General features: G+C 45.9%; 1 protein-coding gene across 1 annotated transcript in view; it reads right to left on the bottom strand.

Moving 5' to 3' along the window:
• Positions 1-18,945, bottom strand: part of BEST3 (bestrophin 3) — a 32,244-nt gene extending 13,299 nt beyond the window's left edge. Inside the window, exons 1-7 of the mRNA XM_015405693.1 lie at positions 18,879-18,945; positions 16,308-16,477; positions 14,731-14,825; positions 10,162-10,395; positions 2,632-2,786; positions 2,173-2,250; positions 731-883 (exon numbers count right to left, since the gene is read on the bottom strand). Coding sequence (XP_015261179.1) covers positions 731-883; positions 2,173-2,250; positions 2,632-2,786; positions 10,162-10,395; positions 14,731-14,825; positions 16,308-16,459 — 867 coding nt within the window. The 5' untranslated portion in view covers positions 16,460-16,477; positions 18,879-18,945. The remainder of the gene's footprint in view (positions 1-730; positions 884-2,172; positions 2,251-2,631; positions 2,787-10,161; positions 10,396-14,730; positions 14,826-16,307; positions 16,478-18,878) is intronic.
• Between the last annotated feature and the right edge of the window lie 222 nt (positions 18,946-19,167).

Genomic DNA, 19,167 nt, shown 5'->3' with positions numbered 1-19,167 from the left:
GATGATAATAGGCTATATATAAAGCTAGAAAAAAAATTACATTGCTGATAGCGAGCTGTTTTGGAAAGTGAGGTTACAAGTGCCTGAACACATTTACACTGCTGATACTAGCTAGCGTACAAAACATTTGGAATTCGCAAGCAGAGTGCTTGAGACAAAAGCAGTGAACCAGAAATACTGCAAATGCCAAACATTTTGTAGTGCCCATTATTAGCAGTATGAGTGTGTTTAGCCCCTTATAATAGATATGACTGGTATAGAGGTGTCCTGGCACTCCTGTGAAAATGAGCATTTGATGTCAGTGTTATTTGGGTATGTTACTAGACACTGTGTTGATTTTGGAGCAGAAAGAACTGGCACAACAGGATCTCCCCTGCCTCCTACTCCCTCCAGTGGCTCCTGGTTTTCTCAGAAACTGTTGAGGGTTGGGGGACCCTCTCAGATGAAGTCCCCCCCCCTCTGGGCTGCAGTGAGCGGGGGGGAATCAGGCCAACCCTACCCTCATTTCTGCCTCAGAGTTGAGCTTCCTGTTGCACGTGCTCCTTCTGCTCAAGCAACTTTTAGGATCCAACCCAATGTTACCTTAGCAATATTGATCACATTAAAAATACACACAGCAGCGTTAACTAAGAACCCTGTTACTTCTGTTCACTTGGATGAAGCTCACTCATGTTTTCTGAGCAACATTATGAGAAAATTCCAGTCACCTGTAATTGCAAAGACACTTTACCTTTAGCCATCCTGCATAGAAGAAAAACTGTAACAATGTGAAGATTGGAATGTAAAGATCTAAATCATGACCTGGATAGTTCTGGTCAGGCTCCAAAAACTGACGTCCTATCAGGCATGCAAAGAAGAAGGTATAGACAGCCAGTGTGACAACCTAAAATGAACAAAACCACATTAAAATACTGCTTTTAATTAATTCATATATAATAAGTACACCTTTTACCCAAAAGCCCTGATACTTTGAACTATTTAAAAGATACCCAGTGATTATACAGAACATGATGCAAACTGAGATACGTAATATTTTAAAATACATTTTCTAAACATATCCCAGTGGATTTACATAAAATATAACTTTATAACTTGAACAGGACAGAGTAGTTGTTTTATCAATCCAAGACAAAGGGGGATGTTAATTATGCATCTGTCTATTGCAGATCAGGCCCGTAGCCCAGATTTTGTAATTTGGGGGGGGGGGCTTTAAATAAGTCAGGGGGTACTGATGTCACAAAATAATAAAATAAAAACATTTTTTAAAAAAACTCACTTTTGGAGTGTTTGCAGTCTGCCCGCCTAAGTGGGGAGGCAAGTTGCACTTGGGGAAGGGGTCGTGTTGGAGAGTCTTCCAGGCGGCCCAGAGAGTCAGGAGTAGGGTTGCCAAGTCGTTTTCGCCCCGCGGCGAGGGACTCCTGGACAGTGTCTGTTGCGTGCACGCATAGCGCGCGCGCACGCCGCATGCACGTCACCCAGAGGTGACGTGATGATGCCGGGCATGCTGGGGGTGGGGCCACAGCCATCTGAGGGGGAAACATAGAGTTTCCCCCTCAGATGGTTGTGGCCCTGCCCCCAGCATGCCCGGCATCATCACGTCACCTCTGGCTGACGTGCATGCCGGGGTGGGATTTCCCCCGGGGCCCGATTCCGCTGCGGCGGAAATCGGGCCTCCAAAGCGGGGGGAAATCCGCCCCCCGGAGGGACTTGGCAGCCCTAGTCAGGAGTCCTCTGGGCAGCTGGGGGCCTGGGGGTTGGATGGAAGTTGTGGGGCCTCGGCAGGAAGTCATGGGGCCAGGCCCTGAAATGCCTCACTGTAACTACGGGCCTGTTGCAGATTCTCATAGATGTTATTTGAGGGTGTCAGACTGTTTCATGTCTCTTGGTTCTCCTGACGGTCACATACAATGCAATCTACTCTCATGCTAGGTGAAGCATCATGGGAGATGGTGGGCAGTTCCAGAGTTGGACAATAAGGATTTGGCCCAGCTGAATGGTTCTCCATTCCCCTTCCCTTCCCTTCAAAAAACCTCTTGGAATTTGAAGGGCAGGGGCAGACATATCTATCTTTCAGTGTTTGAATATAGATTGAGGTTTTAACTTTTCACCACCCAAAATGTTTCCAAAAATGTATCTTGAACTTTGGAAATGATGGAAATTTGCAATCAGTACCTGTGTGTACACTAGTGGAATTCCAACCCAGTCATAACCAAATAGCAGACTACACCATGACCGGTATCTATTCATCTCCTAAATTAAAAAAAGAAAAGAAAACGTATATTATCCAAGATAATGGCACTTATTAATATTTTTGGCTGATTTGCTTTGAGGGCATGATGGGGTTTAATTAAGATATTTATACCCTGCTTTTCTCCTCAATGGGGACCCAAAGTGGCTTACAACATTGTTCTCCCCCCCCCCATTTTGTCCTCACAACAAAAACCCTGTGAAGTATGTTGGGCTGAGAGAGAGTGACAGCCCCAGAGTCACCCAGCAAAGCTTCATGGCTGGGTGAACATTTGAACCCAGGTCTACCTAGCCTAGACCTTGTCCACTACTGTACTTCGCCTTTCATCCCAGCCTTGGGTATCAAGTATTTTTCATAGAATTATGTTTTTTTAAGTTACTTACATTCAACAGTGTCTGTAAGTCCACACTGTCTCTGATCCTTCCATCTTTTCGTGCTTTAGATGCCAAATTTCCAAACCAGACAAACGGGACCCAGTATTTAAGATGGGGAGACTGAAGGTGGTCAAATATTTTCCTTTCCTCCGATGTCATGAAACCTGTTTTTTTTTAAAGCACAGCTAGCTTCTGTTATTTTTTTTCTTGTGAAAGTACATGCTTTGAAACTTGCTTATGGAGCATTGATTGAATATCTTACGAAGCTTTGTAAGTGTTTGTATACACAGATACTAACATAAACATAGCTGTGCTGGATCAGACCAATGGTCCATCTTGTCTAGCATCATATTTCACAGTGTCCAACCAGGCCTACAAGCAGGAAACACAGGCCTACAAGCAACACTGGCGTGTTGTCGAGCACAGGGTGAAGCCCACCGGAAGGAGCCGCGGTTTAAGACCTGTTGTGGGCGCCAGGAAGTGAAGCGCCGAAGAGCCGCCAGGGACTGAACAACAAGCCGAGCCAGGAACTGAATAACAACTGAGCCCGCGGCCGGGGTGCTGGTAGGTTATCACCCCTCATACAAATAATGTGGCCCTAGTTAGGGATAAACAGCTGTGTAAACCGCTCAGAGACCCTTTGGGGTCAGAGCAGTATATAAGTCGAAAATTAAATAAATAAAAAATAAATAAATTAAAGTCTCCTCCTTTACAGTGCGCGGGGGGGGGGGGAGGTGGCCTCAGGGAGCCAACTGACCTGTGTGTGAGATACCCCAGTATAAGTGCCAGTTACGATGGCACAGGCCCCCAGCACTGCTCTGTTGCTCTCGGGTGCCGGCAAAGGGCTGCTACAGCTGCCTGTTGGTGCAACTGAGGAATAGGTCTCTGCGCTAGCATGCTGGCTGGTGGTTTTGCAGGTGTGGCCAGAGTTAGTTTCCTTCAGCCTGGGAAGGCCCCCTGCCACAGGTGGAAAGTTATGACAATTAAAAACATGGTGTGGCCCACAGGCGCCAACTGAACTGAAAACTCAAGGAATGTATTCCTTCCAAGGATGAGATTATAAGTAAACTATTTTATATTGCAGAAATGGAGAAACTAACCTATATTGTTGAAGAAAGAAATATGGAAAAGTATGACAAATATTGGAAAAAAATTTATGATTGGTTGAAAGAGTCAAGATTGGGTGTAAATTAACGTAACTTTATTATTTCGGTGCCAAAGTTGGAACTATCTAAGTTATATGATAGAAGATCTCTGTAAATATGTACATTTGGTGGTGTGTTAGTTTATCTCACTTTGAGTGAGGTATATTTGTTGAAAATTTAATAAACAGATTATAAAAAAAAACCCTCAAGTTGTCCCCCCCCCACTGCAGCCTCTCCAATTAGGCTTGGAGAAGCTCAGGATGCCTACTACAGGCTCGGCCAGTTACCTCCCTCCCTGTGTTGGCCAGGCTCCCCTCCCCAGCACCCAATCACGCCCCCCCCCCAACTTCAGCCAGGACATCTTACAACTCAGTAGTCAGGTCATGCAGCATGAGACTCTGCCTCAGAGCTCCCTGCTGTGCAGACTCAGAGCAAGTGGTGAGTCACTTTGGTGGTGGGATAAGCACAGAGAGGGCACCTGGCACTTCAGGGTGAACCCTTCGCACCCAGGGAGGAGAGCAACTTCCATACTCTGCGATTGACCTCTCCCTTTTCAGAACCCTAACAGGTACCCCACCTTTGGAGGCTTGACCCAAAGGGGCAACCACACACTGACAGGGAAGCAAGGGTGAGGATCCCAAACTTGCTCCCACATCCCCCTTGCTTGAGGCTGGGTGCCGCAACAGCACCTCCTGCACTCAAGCCCAGCATGGACGGATCACCAGCAATCCATGAGCACTTCAACACAGGACTGGTGAGTCAGTGTAATTTGGATGGTACTATCATGTGCCTCAAGGGGGGGGGGGTTAATGGCAAAGCCCCCTCCCATGGGGCTGCGTTTGCAGACCTTGCCAGGAGTACACATCCATGGCTGAACCTGGCATGGCACTCGTGCCCGCTTGCCGTGGCTGGACATATCTCTGCTTTACTTTCCTGCAGGTGAAGATTCCAGTTGGTTCTTCAAGGTTATCTGCCCTCTTGCCTGCTGTGAGATGAAGCAGTTCCATAAGCCTGCACAAAGCCTCAGACGCCATGCCATGGCACAAGGACAAAGAGCTCCAAACGCCATGAGGCGCTCCCTCTGTCACACGCAGGCAACCCCCCCCCCATCTACCTACAAGACTGCACGTAACTGAGAGGTTCTACACACGGTTGCTTGGAAACTAATCTCTTGCCCGTCAACAGGTTCAGCTAAGCCCATCAAGAAACCATACCCCTAGCTCGGTGACTCATACCCTCTTCATCCAGGTGCCACTCTCCAGTCCAAGTTACTAGCTCTCAATATAGATCAATCCTTGTCCCCTCCCCTGGCTCTTTGTACCCAATAGGTGTGTTTTTGGGATGGACTAGTAGGAGGTGGGCCAAGACATGTGACCAGCCTGGCACAACCCCCCAAGCCTCCCCTTAAAAGGGTCACCCAGCCATGTGCTCACTCTCTTGCTCTCCGCCCCCTCAATGACCGCTATAACCTCTGCTTCTTGAACTTGTGGCCATCTGGTCAACCCCCACCCTGCCTCAAGACTCTGGAACTGCAGCCAAAGTCTCCACGTGTTTTCTGCTGGTTCAGTCTGCACGCTTCCTTTTCCTAGCATAAATCCCATTTTCTAGAGTTTCCTTAATTTTCCATTTGGAATACTTCATCTCTTCAGGATCAGGTAAAAGTATTGCCAAACCAACAAAACTCCTGCTAAAGTGAATGTGCTGTCCCAAACTCTCTAAGTTTCTTAGCCCTGTATAATTGTGTGTGTGTTTGTGTAATATTTGAATGTGTATAAAATACAGTAAAAAACATTGATTTGAACTAATATCAGCCTGCTTCTCTGTTACTGGTGCTCTGGATAAATGGCAACCTCTGTATATACAGGTGAAAGCTCCCTTTGATGATTGCTTATTAATAATAATTCATAATTCCCCAATATTGATAACAATTTAGAGCAATTTGGCTTACAAAGTCCTGCCTGCCCCCCACTCCACTCAGTCTGCTGTCCCAGCCCTCCTCTTGAAGTGGAGCGTACCACTCGGCCAGCCCTTCCAAGTTCCACCTGCAATGTCATCCCACTTAGATGCATGCCATGCCAGGGATCCTCAGTCCTCTTCTCCATGGTCCTAGGGAGGAAGCGAATGGAGTCTTCAAACCTCGCCATGGTTTGCAGTTCAGTAAGTTCTGAGTTATGCCACAACTGGGTCTCTGTCTGTTTGGTGTTGACTACATGACAGGAGCTCCACACCCCTCCCTGCTCCACTCCCTTCCCTTGAGGGCTTCCCGAGGACATGTCTCAGAGGGAGTGCTCTTGGGTGCCTTGGGTGGCTGTGGATTGTTGTGCAGGTCCCACTGGTCATAGTCATCTGCCAAACATTGCAGGGGTCTAACGGCACCTCTGAAACTGACCTAACAATAGGTTCCCTTCGTCACCTTGCAGGCTGCTGGGGGGGGGGCAGAGGGTGGTCTGGGTGAATGAGCCAGCTTGGTGCGGTGGTAACAGCGTGTGACTAGATCCGGGAGACCCAGATTCCGTTCCCCACTTGCACCATGGAAGCTAGGTGGCTGGCCTTGGGCCAGATGCACATTCTCAACCTAACCAACCTCACAGGGTTGTTGTGAGCATAAAATTGAGGAGAGGAGAATGATATAAGCTACTTGGGGGAGAAAGGTGGAAGTTCATAACTGTGTGTCTGCTCTAGGAAGGGGGGGCTTCTGTCACCTGGGGGAAGACATCTATGAAGGAGACACTGAGGGGGCAGGGGATCACGGGGCCCCCCAAAATCAATGGCTGCGGTGGACAGTGCTGCGGGCAGACTTGATATTTTGGGAGTGGGTGGGGCTTGGGTGGGTATGTTCATAGGACATACTGGCAGCCAGGAACACCAAATGACTTGCATGGTTTCCATTGGAGAGAGAAGAGATTGGATTTATACCCCACCCTTCACTACCCAAAGGAGTCTCAGAGTGGCTTACCCAAAGGAGTCTCAGAGCGCCTTTCCCTTCCCCTCCCCCACAAAAGACACTCTGTGAGGTAGGTGGGGCTAGCTCTTTCAAGAACTGCTCATGAGAGAACTTATAACTTACCCAAGGTCACACCACCAGCTGCATGTGGAGGAGTGGGGAATCAAACCCAGTTCTCCCAGATTAGAGTCCGCACTCCTAACCACTACACCACTAACCACTACACTGCATGGCTCTATTGCAATACATTACTACTACATTACTACACATGGAAGTAATAATGGATGCAGAATGGCTTTGGCATGTCAGTCTCTGGACACTGATTGCTATGGGACTGGAATGACAGAGCCTAGAGCAGAATGACAGTCATTCCAGTCACAGACAACCTCTGCTCCATTGAGGAGAGAATTGGGAGATCTGAGGGTGGTTGCTGCATGCCCCTACATCTGAGCCCACCCCAGTGGCCCCCTCTCCTGCTCCACCACTGGCAGGGGTGGTGCAGGAGTGCCCTCGGCAATATGACTGGGTGTCACTTAACACTGCCATTTCCCTGGAACGTGTCGGGGGAGATCCTCCTCTTCTCAGCCTGGTACACTAAGGATGTCTCCTGTCTGGGTTGTTATCTGCTTATGCTTTGCTGACCTTGGGGTTCCAGCTGCTCCTGACCTGCTGGGAACAAACGGCTCCTATTTTGCCTGCTCTCTTTTCTCCCACCCGCACACACAATGCATAATGCTTATTGGCTTCTGCTGGGAATGGGGGGTGTTTTGAAACTAGTATAACTTTGGGTGCCCTGCTGCTTTGGGCCATTCCTGACAAAAGACGTTCGCGTGTCATAGTTGTGAACTACCAATAAACAGAATACTTATCATGAAGCGCTGTGTGGTGTGCTCTGACTATCGAACCCTGACACTGGGCTACTGGGAAGTGCGCCCTCCAGTGGGCAAATGCATAGGGTAGAAACAACAGCCCCCCCTTCTCCTTATGCTCTTTGGGGATCCCGAGGGCATTGAGGCAGCAGCGGATGCATGTGGGACGGACAGCTTGAACCCCTTCCCCACTATCAGGTGCCTGGATCTGCTGACAGGAGTTGCTCCCTTTAAGGGGGTGGGGGGGTGCTCCTGACAACCAGCAGAACTCTTGCGGCCTGCCCCCCCTCCGCCCCCTTCCTGAGATGGACGTCCCCTTGCCACATAGCCCCTGATTAGTTTTGGCAGCCCTGTCCATCATAGTTCCACTGCCTCCACACAACACCTCCACTGACTGCAGTGGTGCGGTTGCTATAGACGCTGCCCCGGTTATGATCATAAAATACTGTGCCCCTCCTCCAACTTTGTCTGCTGGCTGCTACATAACGCATACCCATACGGAATGGACTAGTGCTGCCATAGTTACGCAGTGGCTGGCTGCCGCAGCACGGGCACAGCACAGGATTGCTCAGTTGCCCCCTAGCAACTGATATTCAGAGGGTTACTGCCTCTAAAACAGAAGTTTCACGTAGTCATCATGGCTAATAGTCATTGGTGAACCTATCCACCATGAATATGGCTAAACCCCTTTTAAAAGCCAACTAAAATAGCAGCTGTCACTGCAGTCACAAGATAGTTACTCTTTGAGTGAAAAAGTACTTTCTTCTGTCTGTCCTGAACCTATTGTCCATCAATTTCATTGAGTACCTGTGAACTCTAGTATAATGGGAGAGGGATAAAAACTTCCATCCAGCCATGGGCAGCGGGTGGAGACTATGTGTTGCCTCAGAGTACAAGCAGGAATCATGAAGCCGTTGTTCCAGTCAAAACCCTCTGTTTATTCTCCAGTCCATCCACTGGGAAAAGTTATATGAACTGGAACTTTAAACCATCTTGGTTACCTATTGTCCACAAAGAAGGCAATAATTTTGCTGTGAGAGGTAGGTTTTTGTGATTATCTTCCTCAGAATGAATTTGCTCCTGTTCATTTTTCTTTTTCTTTTGCATGGATGTTTTTCTTCACTTTCTTTTTTCCCTCTTAATAATCTTTTATTTATATAACATAACAATTTACAATATTACTATTAGGAAACCAGAACAACAACAACAACATAATTACAAATGCAAAAAACACAAGAACAATAAAACCAAACAGCTATTCAATATATAGCTATATAGCCTTCAAATTATCAGTAAGTGCCTTTCTAAGCTTACTATGTCTTTCTATATATTCAAGAAAAGGGAACCAACATTCCAAATAATCTGCATGAAAGTGCAGATTCTCTGCCAAGGAAATAACATCTGATATTTTGTCCATGACTAGGTATTCCCATAACTTATTGAACCACATATTCAATGAAGGTTGTATACTACTTTTCCAATGCCTAGCCACTAAAAAAGTCTTGGCTGCCACCAACATATTATTTAGAATAGAACAGAATAGAACATTCTGTTCTTTAGGCAATATTGATACCGTTGCACACATTCTCTTGGAGTGTCGTTTGCATATTAACCTTGGGTCATATTACATTTCGCCATGTTTATCAGCCTGCTCTGATTTATATCCCTATGAGATAGTTACATCTCTACTTGCTGATAAGGACCCAAAAAACCCTCTAGTAGTTGCAAACATTTTGACTTCTTTTGTCTATTGGGTAATAAGTGATTAATAATAACTGTTCAGTGCTGAAGATCTACGCTTCATAGAACTTTTATTTTACAAAAGGAAAGGAAAAGACTGTGAAGTGGAGAACTAGACTGCTGCTAGCCCCTAAATCAATATTGTTGTGCATAAGCCTTAGGTAGGGCTGCCAACCTCCAGGTAGGGCCCAGAGATCTCCTGGAATTACAACACATCTCCAGACTACGGAGATCAGTTCCCCTGGAGAAAATGGCAGCATGGAAGGCGGACTCTGCGGCACTATAACCCAGTTAGGTCCCCCTCTTTCACAAACCCTGCTCCCCCCCCCCCGGTTCCACTGTCAAATCCCCAGGAATTTCATAATCCAGAGTTGGCGGCCTTATCCTGACAGCATCTTGGGGGTCTGGGCATGGTATTGTGTGTCAGCTCAGCTGTTTAAAGGGGCTTTATTGGGTTCAGCTGCAAGCCATTTAAACCAAACAGTTGAGTGGCAGACCACTGCTCAGCTGTTTGGCTTAAAGGGCTCCCAGACTTTTAAACCACTCCATTTAAATAAAAGAGATGGTTTTCCAGCATTTTAAATCTAGGCTTTTAAACAAACTGCATCTGCCTGTGGAGTTAATGTCTTCTAATGCTGTATCTTGGGTCACTAGGTCACTGTTAAGGCTGCGAGCTTTCTAAAGCACCCCTTTTCTGGTTGAGCATCTTTCAGAAAGCGCTTTTGCAAGTGCTGCTTTTGTCTGTGAACATGCCTAGGCCTTATTGACACTAAAGATGGTTCAGTTATTGCCACATAACCTGGGCAGGAATGGAGAAGTGAATGAAAAGAAGGGACGTTACCTGCTTCCACTATGTGGTCTGTGGTTGGAAATCTTTTATAGACAGCTGTGCTCACTGAGCGAAAGATGAGGAGGGATGTTAAATTCACATAACGCATTAACGTTCTCCTGAGTAAGCGGCCATATTCATCTCTTCCCTCAACAGTACTGGAGATCAAGAACATAAGTCTGTCTGGCCATGGCAAATTGACAAATTGGTTCCACCATCGGTTCACTACCAATGTAACATAGAATCCTGGAGATTAAAAAACAAAACAATGATTCACAGTTCTTGCTGTAAAACTTACATGTATGTGGATCTTCTAATAATGTGCCCACTTAAACATGCCTCTATACTTAGAACCAGGGGTCATTTCGTAGAAAAAGAGGTGCAATAGCTCATTAGCATAACTCATTAGCATAACTTATTTGCATATATCACACCCCCTGACATCACCGGAAGTGTGTCAGAAGGCAACACCCACCGCTCAGGCTCCACTGGACTGTTTTGGATAGCTAGCTATTGGGGGGGGGGGAGTGCAGATCTGTCCTCACAGAGGAGGGAGAGCTTGTACCTGAATAAAACTTGGTCTTAAAGGTGCCACTGGACTGTTTTGGACTGGGGGGCTGGGGGGGGGCTCTGCAGCTTGCCTGGCTGCTTCTTGCTCTGACTGAGGGCTGCTGGGAGCCGGGGGAGGGTCTTGTTGTATGTGCCCGCCCCCTGGGCTCTTTACTGCCAGAGCTCTGCTCCTGTGCGCTCCTGCAGGAAATGACCCCTGCTTAGAACAAATTTATCTTGGAGTACTCTCTGTAATTACAGCTCTGTTGTGAGGCCAAATGGCCTGTGAGAGAACAGTCCTGTTTAAAGAGGAACGGAGACTAGGGCCGTTTCCTCAGAGGGGTTTTTTGCACCATGGAAAAAAGGGAGGCCCCCACATTAAAGGGGCAATATTCACATGACAGTGTGTTCATTTTATTCAGAGTTCACACAATTCCTGGCCCTTTCCCCTTTAAACTGGAGGGGGAAAAAATAAGCCTCTGCCTCCAGATCAAAGAAGAGATCTATGGGGTAGTGTCCATGCAGACACTCTCCCTGTTGCCCCTATGGGGAAGGGTGAGGAGTTCACTTTCAAAATGCCACACAGAATCTTGCTGGCACATGCCATTCCTCCTCCCAGTCCTTTAAAGGAATTTTTCTCCCTTTCCCTGCCAAACTGTGCTCTACCTCTACAGGTCTGGTTGGAAAAAGAAAAGTGAGGCGGGAAGGATTCAGGGGACCTTGGTGGAATTGTGCAGGTCCGAAGGGTAGTAAAAAGGGGAAAGGAGGAGTGGGTAAAGATGGGAGCAACAGTGAGTGGCATGGGAATGGGGTGTTTGTGGCAGAGCTGACAGGTCCTCACTGGCCACTGGTGGGGGGTGGCAGTAGGGTTGCCATAACCAGGTTGGGAGACTCCTGGAGATTTGGGGATCAAGCCTGGGGAGGACAGGGACCTCTGTGGGGTACAATGCCATAGAATTCAGTCATGAATTGATGCATCAGATGTGCAATTGAACTTGCTGGAAGTCAAGGACGGTACGCTGTCTCTTTGACTTCAGAGAGGGCTACAATAGAGTTAGAAAGATAGAAAGGTCAGGACACACAGAACATCCTTTCTTTCTGCTATCTGATACTAACCCTTCAAAGTAGAATGCTATTCTTAAGGAATGACTTCCTTCACTTCCGCTCTGACACCTTCTCTTGCACACATTGCCAGCTCTCTCCATGTTGGTATCATGGATGCATCCTGCATCTGTATCCATCCTAGTTAGATAGGATAGGTGTTATGTCTTAATGTAATAAAGACATGCGTGAGCTTATGCACAACTTCTATACTAAAAGAGCATTGCAAGGATTGACCTAAAGGGCCAATGAGAGAAGCCTTTGCCTTCGGTGGGAACCACTCTCATTGGTTCCAAGCTCCATGTTCCTATTGGTTGTTATCTGTTTATTGGGTGTGGTTTTGCCCGTTAAAATCGTATATAAGTCAGCCTTGTTCTATGAAGTTTTGTCTAGTGTTGTTATGAGCTGAATAAAATGAAATCACTTTGTTTAAGAGCTGCCTCAATCTCAGTTCATAATAATAGGTTACTATCCTGCCTCTACTCTTTCCTATCTAGAATGGAGTTCTATAAATAAAGGAACTCATATTAGTTTGCAAATATAAAAGAGTTTTATCTCAGCGCACACACAGACTGGACAGAAGCTTCAGTGCACGGTAAGCCATTGTACACTCTGCTAAATTAACAGTGATTCCTGGCTATACCAAACCAGAGAATCTCAACAGAACTAAGGATTTGCACTGGTGCAGACTTATATGACTTTAATTCAGGGAGCTGTATGTGCTGTTTCATCATGGCTTCAGCCTGGGTCATTGCTACGTCAGATGGCTGAGAATGAACAATTGGAAAATCAGGGCAGAATCTGTGCAATCTACACAGTGTGCGCCAGGGGTCATTTCGTAGAAAAAGAGCTAGGGGAACTCATTAGGGGAACTCATTAGCATATGCCACACACCCTGACATCACCGGAAGTGTGTCATAAGGCCACACCCCCTGCCATCACCGGAAGTGTGTCATAAGGCCACACCCACCACTCAGTTAATCTTAGTCTTAAAGGTTAGTCTTAAAGGTGCTATTTGTTAGTCTTAAAGGTGCTATTTGAACTCTTGGACTATTTTGCAGCAACAGACTAACACAGCTAATTCCTCTGAATCAAAACCCACCACTCAGGCTCCACCCCCAAAATCTCCAAGGTATTGCCAACTCAGAGCTGGCGAGCCTATCTGATGGCACATGTGGGGGAAAACAAGCAAACCACCCATGTCAGGTAAAAAGGATAGACGTTCAACACAATTTTATCTATTTTCAGTAACTGGTTTGTTGAGAGAAAAGCAACAACAAGCACATCAGTGAAGACCTAGTACCAGAGTGCCAAAAAGGAAAGCTGTTTGGTAATAGATGAAGTACAAAATATGTAGCTATTCACATTCCAGTTACCAGGAGTGTTCCCTCTAAGCTGAGTTAGTGTGAGCTAGCTCACAGCTTTTAAGCCTCTGGCTCACATATTTTTCTCTTCACTCAGGAAGGAGGGCTCCAGAGGCAAACTAACTGATGCAGTAGCCAAATCACTCGCTCACAGCTTTAATGCCAGTGGCTCACAAAGTAGAAATTTTGCTCACAAGACTCCACAGCTTAGAGGGAACATTGGTAGGCAATTCCAGGGAGAAAAAACAGCTATAAACCAAGACCAGCTATAAACCAAAACAGCTATAAACCAAGCATGGGGCAGATGACCACATTGCTACGGAAAATACACAGAAAATCCAGGCATTTATACTTTGTTTTCACTCCCTCCCTCCAACAATTCTGGCGGCCGCCCTGGTTTCAGGTCTCGCCGAGCCCCCATCAAGCTCGGTGGTGGAGCTGTGAGGCCGGCGGGAGCGCGGAGAAGCCCTGCCAAGCCCCCCCCGCCCCCAACAGTCCCGGCCACCGCCAGCCTTGCGGCTCCACTGCCGAGCCCCATCAGGGGCCCCGTGGTGGACCTGGAAGGCCAGCAGGAGTGCGAGGAAGCCCCGCCAAGGCCCTCCCTGGCCCCAGGCAGGCAGGGGTGGGGAGAGGCGGGAAGGAAGCAACTTACCCTCCCTCTTCTCCTGCCTCCTCCTGGCTGAATGAGGGCCGGAAGCGGGGCGGCCGGAAGCAGGGGGCGGGGCTTCGTCATGTGCCCCGCCCCCGCACCTCGCCCGGGGGAACAGCGATCCCCCCCAAATCGACCTCTGGTGTGCACTATTCCTAGCCCTGCACTACAACCCACCTGCAGTGGGCACTACACTCCCATCTGGAATGGGCATTTTCTGTGGTAGCACTTCGTCTCTGGAATGCTCTGCCCCTTGAGACTTGCCTGGTGGCTACGTTACTGCCTTTTATGCATCAGGCCCAAACATATCTTTTTACCAAGGCTTTTATTAAGGGTTTTACCTTTCTGGCTTTTTAATGGTCTTCTTCTGATCTGAAGACTGGTTTTGGATAGTTTTATGCTGTTTATGTCCCTGGGCTGGTTTTGACAGCTTGTTCTTTTTATATTGATAATTTATTGTTTTAATTGTAAGGTGCCTTGAGTAGGGATATGAAGAGACAGCATAGAAATTGCCTTAATAGATTGATAGACAGGTAGGTAGATAAAAGAAGTAACTGCAAATTTAAGATGAGTCTCTATTTTTCTTGATAGCACTCCTGGTCTTCCTTCCAGGTAAGTAGAGTATCTTAATCATAAACAATACTGGTACTAATTACTAGTTTCCAATTTGCCTTTTACATTTGAGCACAACACCACAATGACGTATGGGATTCCCACCTCTATTAGCCTCTTGTTCATTTGTAAGAAAGATTTAAGAAGGGTCAAGCACCCTCTCATCCCACCTGCTGATTCTCCCCTGCATGCATTTGCTGAGTTGATGTGTAGTTTTGACCTGAGATAGGATCTCATGGAAAGTCAGCGAAGAAGTTCTAAATGGAGGTATGTAGTGGGTTTAGTCACCATAGAACGTATGCTTACCAAGCACAAAAGTTACTGGAATTTGTTCAGCATATTTGTCACAGTATAATGAAAGTTTTTCAAAGTATCTCTTTTGGCTTCCTGTAAGAAAAAACCTGTAAGAAAAATACAGACTTTTTAATTTGCTTGATAAAAGGATCAAATGGTTAAATATTAAAAATATGATATGGGCAACCTGGATAATGCAGCATTGACTCCTAATATGGCAAGTAATAAGGAAGCTGATAGGCTTTGTAGTTTTAACAAAGTCCAAGATAGGCAAGTGAATGGGGAGCCCTGTGACACACAAAATCAAATATATTATAAAAAAACTGAGCAACATGCATTAGAATAGCAAATTTTCAATGCATTATAGCAACCTTTCAACAACAATACACTAGCCATACAGCATTAACAATACACACCATCCAAAACAGAAGTGCATTTATGCAATCCCCTTATGAAAAACAAAGGATCAGGAACAGTAAATTATGCAGATTATCATACTGGGGACTTTGATTGCTGCATGTTACAAATCTGCATCAACCTCCACTCAAACGCTTTCACTTCTTATGATGCAACCTGTTTATTTTGTAGTATTTGTATACAGCTTTCAACCACGATAGTTCTCGAAGTGGTTCACTATAATAAGATCAGTTGTCAGATAGAACACTCTGCTGTGATAATGATGGAATCCTTTGACGCGCATTTCTGAGCACTGGAAAAGATACTTTCTGAGCAATCTTATTTTGCTGGTCTGAGAAAATTTCTGCAGCCAAGGGAAAGGAATGTCTTTTTTAAGCCGCCTGTCTTTGGGATACCAGGTGTTGTTGATGGTGTCAGATGAACTCAGGCTAATGTCCAAGTGCTGCAGCTCCTGGCTCTGCTCCCCCCCCCCCCAACAGCAGCTGTTGATCTTCCTGCCAGTGCCACCACTACCATTGCTGCTTCTCTGGGCAAATGACATATATAGCTTCCTTGATGGTAGGGCCTATTGGAGGTGCTGGGAGGGCACTGATGGATAAAGTCCTCTCTGCAGCTCTCTTATTGATGTTTGGTGCCTCATTGGGTCCATAGCAGTGGTTAAAAATGACATAGCTTCCTCATGAGATATAGCTCCTCAATTCCACTTGCAATGGAATCTGATGTAGAGACATAGACAGAAGTGATTCACAGCACAATCCAAAGAAAAGCTCTGCATTTCTAAGTCCATGGACTTAGAAGGACATAACTCTACATAGGATTGCACTGCTAATGTATATGTTCAGTTTTGAAGCAGAGTGAATCTGCACAATGACTCACCATACACAGAGCTGACTTCCATGTGGGTTCACGGTTCAAAGCCATCTCAACGGTTAATGTGTTTATCTCTGAAAGGTTCATTGACACAATTCATAAGTGCAATTCCTTGATTTTCACCTTGAGGATTGTACAAATTGAGCTGTTTTTGCTGGACTGGACTGGCAATATTATACGGTTAGTGTGCTATTGTAGAAATGTTATTGGACAAAATCTTGCCCCTTTGGGCGCATCAGTCACAATCCAAGGAGAAGCACAATGAAGGGGCCTCACATTTCACGAGAGTGAAAAAGATGTACCTGTATAATATACTTATTGCTGTGTAAAGACTAGCAAAGACAAGGAATTCTCTGTATAGCAGTTTGTAGATGCTTCCTCTCCATTTGAGAAGCAGTCTATGAAAGCCAAAGAAGGTAGCATTTGCAACTTTACTGGAGTAAGTGACTGTCATCTTCTCTGCTGATTGCTTCTGGAAAAACAGAAGGCCAAAACACAACAGGAAACCAATCACATTTTTTGTAGAGTGTTGACTGCTACATATACATAGTATTGACTGCCAGTATGAACTGGGTTAGCATAGCATTCACAACCGGCAGTTTGAATAGTCTGCTGTGATTTCATCCTACATTTTCTCAAGCTGTTCTTCACAGCTATATGATATTAAACATGAGGCATTAAAAAAATAGTGTTCCCAAACTGAAGGCACCAAATTCTGCTTGCAGAGAATACACATAGAATGTGGAAGGGGCTTTGGTTTAGTGGTGGAGCATCTGCTTTGCATGCGGAAGGCCCCAAGTCCAACCCTCGGACTCTCCAGTTGAAAGGATCAGGAAGCAGGTGATGTGATAGACCTCTGTTTGAGATCCCGGAGAGCTGCTGTCAGTTAGAATCGACAATACTGACCATGAGAGACCACAGTGGTCTGACTCCTGGTAGCCTCATGTATTCACACAGCTTTACTCAGCTTCAAGTTATGGAAGTCTACTGAGCCATTAGCCGTTATGTGACAATCAATGTTCCCTCTAAGCTGTGTGAGTGAAAATTCTACTTCGTGAGCTACTGGCAATAAAATTGTGAGCGGGCGATTTGGCTACTGCATAAATTAGTTTGCCCTGGAGCTGTCCTTTCTGAGCGAAGGCAAAAATGTGTGAGCCAGAGGCTAACAAACTGTGAGCTAGCTCACACTAACTCAGCTTAGAGGGAACACTGGTGACAATATACTTTTGGCGGTCTCTCTCTCTTTTTTAATATGCTCAGAATGTGACTTCCCACATGCAAGCTAGAATCAGCAGCAGGAGAAGCAGGTGGTTCTCGACCTAAGGCACTCCACTAATGGGTCCCCTTGCTGAAACTTTTATATTGACTATGCTAAGTGAGGTCCAAAGTTAGAAAGTGAATGAGTTTGCCTGTTATTGGCAGTATATTGACGCAGGGAGGAATGGCTAATATATAATCTCAAGTAAAAAAGGGACCACAGAATAAGGCTATGAACTGACATTCTTTTCTTCTTTTTTGGTATTTTTGCATTTGCATTTGTGTGTGTGTGTGTGTGCGCATGCCCATGCCTGGCAACTCCTACTGGGGCATGGAGGAAGTTCAGAGAAGGGGCTTGATAGCCTGCCTCTGGCCTCCCGGCCCTGGTGTTCTCTGGAGGTCTCCCATCCAAATACTTGCCAGGGTCGGCCCTGCTTAGCTTCCAAGATCTGATGAGATTGGGCTTGCCTGGGCTATGCAGGTCAGGAATGCAGTTCTTAGAACAAATGTTGGGCTTTGCGATAAACTTATTTTCTCTCCTCTTTTTTTGTATGTGTACTGAACGCCTAGCCTGATGAAGGGAACTCAAAAGTGTGCGCAGTATTTTGTTCATGTGGTTTGTGATATTTTAACTGGTCCCAATAAAGGGCATAGTGTGACGTTTGTTTTTGAAATTTATCTGCGGACTAACACAGTTGCCTGCAATCCTATTCTAGTTACTCATGTGTAAGTCCCAGTATAGTCTGTGGAACCTAAGGCACAAATAACGGTAGCATTGCAGCTTGGGCCTCAGTTCACATAACACCCCCCCAAAAGAAAGAATATTATTTATTGAATTTCAAACTCACTGCATCTCAAGGGCTTCAGGAACAAAGGATTTAAAAGCAAAAGTGATCCGTCTTTCAATATAGCATAAAAATATCACCCTTCCCCTTAGATCTGATCACCAAATAAGCCCACCCTAAAGAAATAGTCATGCATTGTTTTTGAAAGGCATTTGAGAGTCAGCCATTCCTGATCGGAAGTATGGGTTTTTTATTACACAAAACAGCCTCAAAGAATGCATATACAATCAGAATTTTGTTTTCAAGTACAAACATTATCGGCAAGTTGCCATGTTAGATAAACTGATGGATAAGTTTATATACTCATATGCAGTGTAACTGGCCATCATAGTTTATTTTTCCTTGGCATCTACCTATTCCCCCCCCCCAACAAAGAGGAGTAGGGGTTAAAGTGTCTTGGGGAACCCAGATTTATGCCCCCCCCCCCGTCATGAGGTTTGCTGGGTGATCTTGGGCCACCTGTGCCCTAACCTACCTCATAGAGTTGTTGTAAGGATGAAATGGGTGGGGGACCATGTACAGCATCTCAAGCCGGGATAAAAATATAACAAATAAACAAGCAATGGAAAAAATACAGAGAAATGGAAGGACATCCATTATATCTGTGCACAGAAGGACTAGAATCTGCCAGAGTTGCATAAAAATAGAATCTGTGAAATAGAATCTGTTAAAATGAAATTTGCACATTCTAAATGTCGTTTTACAAAATCAGGTAGAGATTAACTCAGGTGCAGCAAAATAAAACTACATTCCAATTCCTTATGCACTCACCTGCAATTCTGACTGGGCCACTCAAACACAGACGACGACCTTAGGTCTTCTGTGGACCTCCAGTGGGTCTAGTGAAGGAGCATTCAGGTCACTTTGTTCCCCTCTTCACCTTACGCACCCAGCCTATCAGGGCTTCAGTTGCCCTGGAGCTCTCAGAGGAGTGGACTGACAAGCACAGGGGTTAACGTGTCTTTCCACTTCTGGAAGCCTGTTTTTGCCAAGTTCCTGACTGCTGTCTGTTACAGCCAGGACTAAACGCAAGCAGCAGCTGCTGATCTGGCTCTTTACT

This window comes from Gekko japonicus, unplaced genomic scaffold (genome assembly GCF_001447785.1).
Source record: "Gekko japonicus isolate JY-2015 unplaced genomic scaffold, Gekko_japonicus_V1.1 scaffold53, whole genome shotgun sequence".
NCBI classification, from domain to species: domain Eukaryota; kingdom Metazoa; phylum Chordata; class Lepidosauria; order Squamata; family Gekkonidae; genus Gekko; species Gekko japonicus.
The sequence above is the reverse complement of the archived record's forward strand: the minus strand, read 5'-3'. Positions and strand labels throughout refer to the sequence as shown.